This window comes from Ostrea edulis, chromosome 4 (genome assembly GCF_947568905.1).
Source record: "Ostrea edulis chromosome 4, xbOstEdul1.1, whole genome shotgun sequence".
NCBI lineage: Eukaryota > Metazoa > Mollusca > Bivalvia > Ostreida > Ostreidae > Ostrea > Ostrea edulis.
Genome location: NC_079167.1, coordinates 26494268 through 26506229, shown reverse-complemented (window position 1 = coordinate 26506229; position 11962 = coordinate 26494268). Strand labels below are relative to the sequence as shown.

Below are 11962 nucleotides of genomic sequence, written 5' to 3'. Positions count from 1 at the left end.
GAATATCCAGGAATTATCTGGCTTCGAAAAAAGCTGAGGCTTTTATATTTCAAACATTTGAGACCGAGGAGGTTATACACCAAAACAAGAACTTTATTTCCATTCTACCACGGCCTAGAAATATACAGCTGATCGTTTACCTGTACAACTACGAAATTGGTCACCACGACGTCATGGCACTTTCTGAAACGGACTAGATCTACATGGTAGTTTTTTTTTGGGGGGGGGGGGTTGCTGACAAAAATTTGAGATGGTAGGATACAAGATATTAGATCTATTTTGAAAAAAATATTTCAAGTATTTAGTTTTATGACGGATGATATCAACTGCTTTGAATAACGCAGTTCAAAAACACTACACATACGTAGAAGATATGCACCGCCATGTTTGTTTACATGTATATCGATCTGGGAATGCAGACGATTGATTTATATTGAATGACAAATGTTCTTCATTCATTTATAAATTTGTTTTGCAACATATATTAATTTTAATGAGTACGGTATAGGAATATAGTAATTGACTTTATTGTTGTATTAGCAAAACACAGTTCAAGCGAGATGTGTATCAATTTTCTCATATGTTATTACATATGAAGGTATATCGCAGAATAATGACCATCGCATTCATATGATCTTTGCAATAATCATGGTAGAATTGTTTTTAGATTATCTTAACTTCATCTTTACAGTATAACATTTAGTTATTGAATAATCAGACAGCGAGAACATTTTTTATATTATATTCTATAATCACCTTTGTCTGAAATTGATATCTAAATATGTTTCTTACCATTGAAGATTATTTACATCACATGGTGCAATAACTCGGGGTATGAGCCGACGAAGTACATATAGGATGATTCCATTTCATTTGTTCACTCAGAAATAACAAATGGATATTAGACATAATTTATTAAATACGTTAAATAATGACAATTTCATAAACCTTGTAGAAAAGTCTTTGGCTTTCTCTTGATCCATAAATGTAATGCTTGGGGTTTGACCTAGCAATTTTTTTTCTCACAACTGACCTGAAAGTGAAACAAAGAATTTTGATTTGAGGGTTAGGAGTGGTACACATCTAAACTGAAACTGCAACAATAATTGATAGGTGGACACTTACTGCTCCGTATAAAGACATGCAAGAACACTTGCTGCCACACTGGTCCACCGTCACCGTGTTACCAAGTGAAATAAAAAGGTCCCCATGCCGACACCCTGTGTAACACCACAGAAAGTACATTATGGACTTGTGTATTAGTGTGCGTTTTGATTAAGGTTTTAAAGAGGTGTGAGGTCTTAGGAATACAGAGTGCTCAGAATAGATCTATGGGGAATTTGGCAAGTGTTAGCAGAGGATGTGGACAGTGTAGTGACTAATTCTTAAAATATATATATTTACCTGGTTGACAAGTACATGAAACTGCAGCAGCAGATGGACATACGAAGCTATTTCCCACAGACTGGTCAACGTACATGCAGACTTCCCCCATAGCACAGTTATTACTCCTGTCAAAGAAAAAAATAGTCACTAATAAGTAAAATTAATATTCCTGTAATCTTTAAAAAACGATGGAAAGATATTAGATACTTTGTATACGAGTATGGGACATAACCAAATTGACTGATCTACATGTATACTCACAAAGCATTGCAAGGTTTACCGATCCCAGCAGGTGGCATGGTGTCACGGGTAGGTGCTATGTCTCCTCGGAGGGGTCCGGAATCTTCAATTACTGGTTTTACTGGATTTACAATGACAGGTCCGGAATTATCCGGGACGATTGGTTTAGTGTCTATGGGAGGCTGTGGTTGCGGAAACACAGGAAGTGTCTGTCCTATGTCGCCTCTTATCGGTTGCCCTACAACCTCATAAAACCTCATATCCACAGGGGTTGGAGCAGGTACGTTCCATATCGGCCACTGTGGCTGTGGCATTGGACGAAGTGGAGGAAACTGCGGTCTATAATAGTGGTACGTTGGAGGATATGGCAAACGTCGTTTCACACAGTTTTTTCTCCTTTTGTAAGAATAAGCATTTGTTATAGATAATAAACACAATACAAATACAGTTATTTGGATCTTCATTGTCCTTGGTCTTTGGATATATCACACAATGTGTTGTTGTAGATGGTTTTTAGAATTTATAACAGACTTGTGACGCTTCTAGTGTGGGTATGAGAGCTAAAAGACGTCAGCTCGTGTTCAGATTTCTAAATCATGCCCATCAATCAGATTCTGACAAGCAACGTAACGCCATGCATGCTTATCATTACAGATAGAGAGGTCTTGCATGATTGGCTTTTCATTTATGACCATCCAATGTAGAAGGTGGATACAGGGGCTTGTTCGGTGACAGGCGGTCCGAGGAATGTGCTGCAATACATTGATGTTTTTCCACAGCCTAGAGGGATAGTTTTACCCAAAGAAATGCTTCAACTGTTTATAACGTGTTTTTATTTAGGTTTGGCCCTTTGACCACATATACAAGGGCGACCAGATGACTGGAAATTTACATCAACTCAGCATATTTTCTGTCTTCAATCGTCTGCCATTCCTTGCGTTATACGTAGTATCATAATTTTCAACGGAATCATTTTACATAATGTTGAAAAGTTTCAAATGTTAAATTTTGATTTGCTAGAAAATATTGACTACTCGTGTAAAATGAATATCAAATTATATGAAATATATAAGGATGTCCATAAATAAGAATAGAACAAGTTCTACAGTATGGTGAAGAAAAAGCTCGACTCAAGTTTAATTCATCTTCTACTTTCTAGTGAATTGCGAAGTTCAGATGCGTATACCGTCATAAGGCTTTATGTACACAAACACTGATGTCATTAACGTACAGCTTTTGCAGGTCTAGATCAGGTGTTCTTACTGTAAATAACATTTCTCCTTCTGTTGTCTTTTACCATGACGCTTTTGTAACTTTTCCCAACTGGATTCCCCCCTCTTTTAAACCATACACATATCAAGAAAAGAGTTTTACCCTCTTTACGTATACATTTCCAATTTTTCACCTTTGGTATCTGTACCAATTGAAATGATGGCCTTTTCCTCATGAATGTGAACAATGTGCGTGCGAATCTTGACAAATACAGTCTGACTATTTTAGTAAAAGTAAACATATATATATATATATATATATATATATATATATATATAAACGGGTTTCATGAAGTATACTGGCGTAAAGCGTTGCAATTCATGTCCTCATGTAATTTATTTCTTAACTATTCAAAGATATTCTCGTCTGAGACATTATCTATAGCTACAATAACGTAGCCCTTTCGGATTTGATTTTAGGATATCTTTCAAACCCAGACTTGACTATTTCACGTACTTCAATTTAAATTAATTTTTCTGATAGAACAAACCTCTAGACCCTCCTTTCCGAAGGGTCTGTGCTATCGGTGCTCAAATCATGCCTTTGGCACTCTTCCCGACCTCTCTAAAATCCCGATGTCGCCATTGCATTTTGTAGACAATGAAAAATAACGGATGTGCTCATTGTAAATATATTTTTATTTATAAAAATCTTTGGAATACATTAGCGATTGTACATGTAAGTCTTTATGAAAGATACAGATCAAACCAGATAGATTTGAAATTAACAACTTCTTGGTGCTTACGAAAATATATGTAGAGCCTCGTTTAACAACTGTCAAATTCGCATTCCACCTGCAAGACATAAAAAGGACAGTCAACCGAAATATATATAATCCATTTGTTTCCTAATTGGTTTGTTATCAACATTGGGGTCCATTGAAAGCCTACCTCGCCATTTAAACTATTACAATAGCACTTGTTTCCACATTTATCAACCATAACTGACGTTCCATACGGGATAAAGAAGTTTTTATGTCGACAACCTACAAGGAAAAGACAGATTGTTATATAGAACCCGTGTAGAATGTTTATGGATCGTAAAAAAATCCTATCGCAGTAGTAAATATTGAATAAGTCTTTGTAAACAAACACACCTGTTTGACATCTACAGAGCGGATGGATGGGGTTGTTGAGAGGACAAATGGATGCTACTGCATCGCCATCTAGTGTCGGAGGCATGTAAACATATTGTTGTCCTGCGGGACAGTAAGGCGAACTAAACAAAATCGAATGTTGTTTATTCAACTTTTCATTATTGAAGGTTTACTATTCCTATTCTAGAAATTGCCATTACCTGACGTACGGAGTGATATACTTGATGGTGTTTTGAGGAGTCGCGACTTGTTGTCTGGAGGGATACAATCTGTTTTGAGGATTCCTTGGCAGGAGAGGTCTCATGTTGGTGACGGGAGGCTGGGGTCTCCTCATCCTATTGTTTTCAGGGGCACGTGGTTGATTTTCCAAGAATGGAGTGTAAACGTTCCCAGAAGCATCGTTTCCGGCATCATCGAAAATTATTATAGGCCATGGAATAAAGATAAACGAAGCGACATGGATAAAACATGACAAACAACACAGCAATGTAAAAAAATAAATCATCTTGATGTTTTTAATGCGCACTGATATCTCAACAATCGTAAATCCTGTTTTCCTAATTATTTCGTGGAATATTTTATCCAATGTACGTAGATTTGAAAAACCCACAATGTTTACAAATATCCACTGAGTAATTACAATCGTGACGAAATGAACATGTGTGTATTGGTGTTTATTTATGACTAGGTAAACATGTCCATATATTGGTGGGTATATTTATCGAATTACAACCACGATCCCTGGGAGAAAGAGGTGTGGGTACAAGACATACATCATACAACCCACGTTTACGGAAAATACGCTTACTACGACATATACAGCCGCGACTTATAACGGCTTTCGTAAGACCTGTCAAAACTGGTTAAGATATCAGACGAAATGGCGACATTTGTCATTCATAATCGGTAATATCGAAAGAGTGATAATCTTGCTGTTAGAAATCTTAATAAGTTTACCAACTGATAGCCAATTTCTCTATATAAAAAACCCCCAATTTGCTGTAGTTTAATATGCAATGGGTTTTCCTTTTTGACAGATTTTATTTTACTAATTGAATATATCTGATATGATTTCCATGGGTAAATACAACATCTATCAGAGCTTATTTTATCAAATGAAAATATTTTATATCATGAATACTTTAGACGTCATATTGCAATTTTCGACCATTGCTGTAAAATCAATTCTATTAAGGCGTTCTTCAAGGATGCCCACTAAGTCCTACTCTAAGCATAAATCCATTTTAACAGTCAAAGCAGTTATCTCTCTTGCTTGCTTCATTGGAATTTTTTTTACCTGCGCATATCGACGTTATGTAATTTGACAAGGGAAAGAATTCAATGACCAACGTCGGTACAAATAGTTTAATTACTTTTTAAGACTATGTACTACATCATATAGTCTTTTTGTAAGCAAGAAGCAAGAAAACAAGGTGTTCAATGTCCCCCGTGATGATCAGTATGGGGAGAGAGAGAGAGAGAGAGAGAGAGAGAGAGAGAGAGAGAGAGAGATTGTTGCCACAATACATGTACATATACTAAAGAAACGTATATTGTCCATCTACTTTTTGATTTATATCACGATAAATCGCGAATTATGTGTCGAATCGTTGCTTTATACATAATATATTTTTTAATTATTATTGTTAAATACAAAATATTTTCAAAACACGACGCATTTTCATTTTGGAAGAATAACTGTACAACGACAATCAGAAAGTGAAGGAACTCGTAATATTGATAAATTGACTGATTGGAACGTCAAAATTAACTGGGGGGGAAAGTATTAATGTTCACAACATTAATTTACTCTGCAATATGTTCCCTTAAAATCAACAAGGCGAGACGCATTGTCCTCTTTGTACGGTTACGTTCAAGAGCCTTGTTCACTAAACATGGACATGTCGATATCAATAAGTTGATATGTTGCTAATATCCATCATTATGAACTGAACAACATAATTTTCTCGTCTTGGTTGTAGTAAAGTCAACATGATGACTTGTAGCTTATCGTCAAAAATGAAGTCATTGAAATGATATTTGTTGTAAGTCGGTGAAAAGATGTCGACAAGATGCCAATCTTATGCTCAAAATGAATGCTATTGGACAATATCTTATCATTTAATCAACCAAACGATTGAATAAAAGCTATGTTAATCACACCGCTTTGAAAACAAATCGCATCATTCAAAACTGATTTCATTAAGACATTACAAACAGATGATTACCATGAATTGTCCAAGAATAATTTTTATCATACCTTAGAAGTTATCATAGACATACCTTGAGCATTTTTTTTCGGTGGTGATGGGTGATCTTTCTTCTAGCTGATAGGACATTAGTGTTAAACTAGTATTTGGACATGATTTCACCACGAAAAAACATCCCGCCTTGTTGAATTAAAGAGAACATTTTGTCGAGTATACATCCCTTTCATATTAATGAAAGGTGAAGATAACGAACAGTGATCAATCTCATACCCAGGGGGAGTACCCATTCCCTGGCGACCGGTCACACCCGCCGTAAGCCCCACATCTTGATCAGGTAAACGGAGTTATCCGTAGTCAAAATCAGTGTGCCAAGAACGACCTAACAATCGGTACGAAACACGTCAGACAGCATTTGACCCAATGATAGGTTGTATTGGCAAACTAGATCGTTACAACCTTATCTTTTTAAAAAGATTAGGGTGCTAGCGCCATATCTATCATCTACTATGCAAGTAGAGGTCGTAAGAAATGTTTAATTAATTACAAAATGTCTATTACAGTAATTTGAATTACTTAGAATTTATAGTTTTTAAAAACTTTTATTTTCTGCAAGTGATGTTTGGGAATTTCATTTATCGGTATTGCAAACGTGATAGAAAGATTGTGTGTATAATTAGCCCACATTCAATGTAATACAAAGAAAAGAAATTGGTAAATGACATTCATCTCTAATAAATGCGAGGTCATTCGCATTCACAGAAAAGGAAAATCATTGAGGGAAAATACATCAACCAGGTCTTGAATATGACCACCTGAGTGAATAGATCCCAAAACGGCGTTTTAAATCTTTGACCCGGTTCTTAGTATCCGATTCGATCCGAATGTCCAGCGTGGTATTTAAAACATTACAAGTGTATAAGCGTTATCAATGATTTCATCATGTAAAACAAATCAATATATTTTAGGCTACTTGCAACTTAGTCTGGTCCCCGTTATTACAACTTAGGAAAGAAAATCGCAATAACGAGATTTTAAAAAACCCATAATTTTATGATTTAAGAAAATCGCAATAACGAGATTTAAAAAAAAAACCCGTAATTTTATGATTTAAGAAAGTCGTAATAACGTGATCAAAAGTCGTAATTACGAGATAAAAAGTCACTGTTATTTAACCACCGTCACAATTGAATTACAAATCAAACATGAATTCATTTATTAGATAAACGCCTTTTGATTAACTTGAAAGAATATACAAGATCTAAGAGTAATTCATAATAATGTTTATTTTATTCCAATGGATTTCATAGCATTATAAAACACATAAACATATAAGTACATGTGGGATTTCTTGAAGTATTGTACGCGGCTGGAAAATGGTGTCTTAGAAGTAAAGTGCCAGTTTAACTCTTCTGGTTATCTTTGACGATTGGAATCACCGGGAAGTTCATTTGTATGTTGTCTTTTGGTTGATTAATTTCCAGCTGATCTGTCGTGGTGATGTCGAAAGAGACCTGTGTTGGTAACGGACTTTGCCGTGTGGAGGCGCTGACTACTTCCGGTATGAGAATTTTGCCTGGTACTTGTTTTTGAGGGTCATCTACGCAAGGTTTGTTTGAACATGTCGGCTAGAAAATAAATGAATATTGTTAATGATACACGTATTCATTAAGATTGATTATAGTGACTAGTAGTCTCAATCAAAAATAGTTGTTACAGTTTTGAAATATTTTCTTTGAAGGAAACAAAGTTATACTTACTGCTCCGAACATATTGAAACAAGAGCATGAATTTCCACAGGTATCCATGGTAACAGTTGTCCCAAAAGGTATAAACGTATAGTCCACTCTGCAACCTGCTCTACATTTACAGTCCACTTCCGGTATATAAATAGGACAGATGTAAGATCCGGAGTAGACACACTCGTGACCAGTCAAACACCCCCTTAAAAATAGAAAGCCATGCTTAAATGTCAACTACACTGTACTCACTTAAAACTGAGATATATAAATACTACACTGTACTTACTTAAAACTGAGATATATAAATACAGAAATTTCTATTTAAAGCAACGATAACATATCTTTAAAGCTAAACTTACGTTTTGTGACAAGATGGTTCTTTTGTCTTTTTATTCACCGCCTTTGGAGTTTCAGGTGTCGTCATGGAAACTGGAACAAAATTGCTGTTTATTCCAGACGTGTTTGTGTCATTTCCCGTATTTTTCTGAGTTCTGTTTAAGTCAGTAGAGTTGCTATCAGTTACATTTACAATGATTCCTGGTAATAAAACCCCATCGTTTTCCGTTGAGACTGGAGGTAGTGGTCTTGTAACCGCAGGTTCCTTCCGCTTGTTTGACGTAGGTAGAAATTCTGAAGTAATGACCGGAACCTCAACATCGGATGGAAGAACACTATCAGGAAATAATGGCCGATTTGGTAACGAAGAGTCTGGAATGGCATCAGGTTTGTTGTCGGGAAGATCATTGTTCCATACGAGAACAGAATCCGGGTTGACCTTGTCGAACAAAGACCAGGTATTAGTATCTCTCCATTGAACCGGAATATCCCACCCGGCTCCGTTTTCCGAGTTGACTACAGATGGAAATGTTGTGTCGTGGGTATGATCTACGTCTCCAAAGGCATGAAAGTGTTCGAACTGTCTTCCATTTAATGGAACATGGAAGTGTGTCGGCGGTCTGCTGGTTGGTCTCACTCTTCTGTTTCTGAAAAATCTGCCGATTAGTGGGAAAAATCTCATTGGAAATCGTGGCCTTCTCATCGTTACATAATTTCTAAGTCTAACAGGGTGACCTATATGGACTGTGGCTGTATTTGCAATTTGTAGAAGGACGATAAATAAAGCAAAGAAATGCATGTCTTGCAAAAAAGAATAGATATTAAGAAAGATTGGATAAAACTGATTGTCTTTCTAACTCGATTATGCCTGCTAAAAGCATTGTTTTCTTTTTATAACAAAGTGACCACCACATGTTTACGCTCTGTTTACGCATTTTACACCTCCAGGAAGCACACATCACGGAGTGCCAGGATTTCATGAATGGGAACATTCTCCATGAATGAAATTCACAAGTTTTGTCATTCGTGGGGGTACACATACAAGAATTTTATTGTCGGTTGATATTAAACTGGTCGTTAAGGTCCATGACGTAAATATACGGTTTAGAGGACAGTCAGGACAACGCACAGTGACCAGTGGGCTGTAAATGACCGGCGAGAAATTACGTGCAGCATACGTGCACAACAATAAAAAGTGACAATGAATTATAGACTCTGTCAAAAATATATGGCAAACGAAATCAATGAGTCATTATCATAATAAAGTTAGAACGCTGGGTAGGCGATCAAAGGATAAGCTTAAACTTCCTACATCAACGTGTCCGGCGATGACTCTGAATTTCACCAGGTGTATGTCCGCAATAATAATCATTTACTTGAATTTAACACGGTACTGTCCGTTAATTTGTAATAATTCATAAATCTTTTTAGATTTCCTTGTCTATCAGATGAAACTTTGAAAACAATTATGCATATTAAGTTAACTGAATCTATTAAAACTGAGAAAGCCACACGGTTCTAAATTTCGGCAGTATTTCAGGCACTCGTTACTACTTGATGAACATGCTCCATGAGTTAAGATTTCTTTTTATACATTAGTGATTCACACAAACACGATTAAGAATATAATTAATGTACAGAAATAAAGCGATCTTGAAAAGATCCTAAATTGCAATTTGGCCGCTGTTGTTTTTTTTTTTTTTTTAAAGATTAGATCAAAATACTGGTATAATACAGATAAAACGATTTATGCGCACTGAAGGTGTTTATTCGATCACTTTTCTCCTGTACTGTGAGTTTATTATACAAGTGATGTACATAATGCGTGGTCATACTAAAGATACATCACGCAGGTGAATTTTCGTTAGAGTTTTCATAGAATTTGTCCGACGCCAGGTTGACCGTTTCAGTTTATTGAAGAAGTAGAAATAACGCACGTCAAAGAATAATAATGATAAAAATTATATAAGATAAATTACTCCGAGTCGCTTTACAGGGGTAGGAAGAGGAGTGCAAAAATAAAACACAATTAAATGAAATTAGATTACAGTGTGACATTGAGGAAAACTTATACTGTGTAAGTCAGGGAAAACAATTTTTAAAAAGTGAGGGGTTTTTTTTTTTTGTTTTTTTGTTTGTTTTTTTTACAATACAATACAATAACCCTACAACTAGTTTCATATTGACAACCTTCCAGAAATATCAAGCAGACTTTTTACCGGGTTTGTGTTTTGTACTCATATAAGTTATCATATTGGAGTTCCTCAAGGTTAAGATTTAATGCATTTCTTATTCTTTATTCATAATAACAATGTTAACAATATGCATGGAAATGTGAAGATAACGAAGCAAAGGTATTCGAAGCAGATGTGGGAGACTCTGTGGTGTCTTTTATTTCGAGCTCACTGGGATACATCGAATCAACATATGAATGAAAATGAGAATTGTTAATAGATAAAACGTCGTCGATATATCAAAATGTAGAGTTAAAGGCCACATTTAGAGATTTTTTCTTCTGTTGTAGAAGCTTTAGAATAAATCCTGTCTCATAAGAATATAAAAAAAGTCAACTAAAAAAGGAGCACAATTTGTGCTTATGGGAATTCCAACAGACAATTCAACAAATTTGCAAGACTTATCCTCTGATTTAGACGATACAGAAAATCAAGACATTACCACACTTCACAGTTATTATTTTTTTTAAAAAGCCTATTCAATCAAGTATTATGATGCAGCTTTAGAAAGAAAGAAATAGAATGTCCTATGACTTCTGAGATTTATTGCTATTTTGTACAAAATATAGAAAGTGTGGAAAAGGTCAAATTTAAAAAACAAGAGACCCACAGGCCTTATCGGTCACCTGAATATTAGTGAAAAAGTATCACTACTTCCATGGGCTATGGAATCTAGAAAAAAATTTCCCTGTTCTGAATATCTAAGCTAAATTCTAATGTTCAGCAACAGTATAAAACAAAGATGTGTTCTTAAAACTTCACTGCCTTCAAAAGTGCATACACTGGTGAAAGGCTTTAAATAATAGGTGTATTAACATTAAAACATCAAAACATATGCCTAATTTGGACTCATCCTAAAGTCATAACCCTGGGTTTTGATTGAAATTCACCATTTGTTTGTATGTCCTTTTCTGCTATTCCTAAAGAAGCATTTAGATTTTATACAGTATCAGCAAACTTACACATGAATACTATAAACTAAATTTGGCCCCACCCTGGGGTCAGAACCCTTACTCTGGGGATCGTCAAATTTACAATCTTGGTGAAAGACTACCTGCTCTATCCATTTAGTTTCAATTTAGTATCAACAGCAGTAAAGAAGATGTTATTTAAGTGTTTTACACATAAACACTATATAACAAGTTTGACCCCGCCCTGGGATCAGAACCCTTACTCTGGGGATCGTCAAATTTACAATCTTGGTGAAAGACTACCTGCTCTATCCATTTAGTTTCAATTTAGTATCAACAGCAGTAAAGAAGATGTTATTTAAGTGTTTTACACATAAACACTATATAACAAGTTTGACCCCGCCCTGGGATCAGAACCCCTACCCCGGGGATCATGAAATTTACAACTTTGGTAGAGGCCTTCCTGCTCTCCATCACCACGCATTTAATTTTTCTTACACATGTGCGGTTCTTGAAGAGAAGATTTTTGAAAATTGGT

At 35.6% G+C, this 11962-nt stretch overlaps 3 protein-coding genes across 5 annotated transcripts; all 3 read right to left on the bottom strand.

The window, feature by feature from the left end:
• Nucleotides 1-899: 899 nt before the first annotated feature.
• Nucleotides 900-2234, bottom strand: LOC125670111 (uncharacterized). 2 transcript variants are annotated; one of them, XM_048905090.2, is made up of 4 exons: nt 1648-2234; nt 1405-1511; nt 1126-1220; nt 900-1033 (listed from the first exon to the last, which is right to left on the bottom strand). In XM_048905090.2, the coding sequence occupies exons 1-4, from the start codon at nt 2088-2090 to the stop codon at nt 1007-1009; spliced, it is 672 nt and encodes a 223-aa protein (XP_048761047.2). In that variant the 5' UTR covers nt 2091-2234; the 3' UTR covers nt 900-1006. The 2 variants fall into 2 exon arrangements, with proteins under 2 accessions (XP_048761047.2, XP_048761046.2); XM_048905089.2 differs by lacking the exon at nt 900-1033 and having other exon boundaries at nt 1057-1220.
• A 1283-nt stretch (nt 2235-3517) lies between these two features.
• LOC125668232 (uncharacterized) lies at nt 3518-4607 on the bottom strand. Of its 2 annotated transcripts, XM_048902084.2 has the most exons (4): nt 4195-4607; nt 3995-4116; nt 3789-3883; nt 3518-3692 (listed from the first exon to the last, which is right to left on the bottom strand). In XM_048902084.2, the coding sequence occupies exons 1-4, from the start codon at nt 4497-4499 to the stop codon at nt 3666-3668; spliced, it is 549 nt and encodes a 182-aa protein (XP_048758041.2). In that variant the 5' UTR covers nt 4500-4607; the 3' UTR covers nt 3518-3665. The 2 variants fall into 2 exon arrangements, with proteins under 2 accessions (XP_048758041.2, XP_056017515.1); XM_056161540.1 differs by having other exon boundaries at nt 3518-3883.
• A 2856-nt stretch (nt 4608-7463) lies between these two features.
• On the bottom strand, nt 7464-9013 carry LOC125670950 (uncharacterized). Its single transcript, XM_048906402.2, has 3 exons — nt 8303-9013; nt 7962-8145; nt 7464-7829 (listed from the first exon to the last, which is right to left on the bottom strand). The coding sequence occupies exons 1-3, from the start codon at nt 8980-8982 to the stop codon at nt 7605-7607; spliced, it is 1089 nt and encodes a 362-aa protein (XP_048762359.2). The 5' UTR covers nt 8983-9013; the 3' UTR covers nt 7464-7604.
• Nucleotides 9014-11962: the final 2949 nt, after the last annotated feature.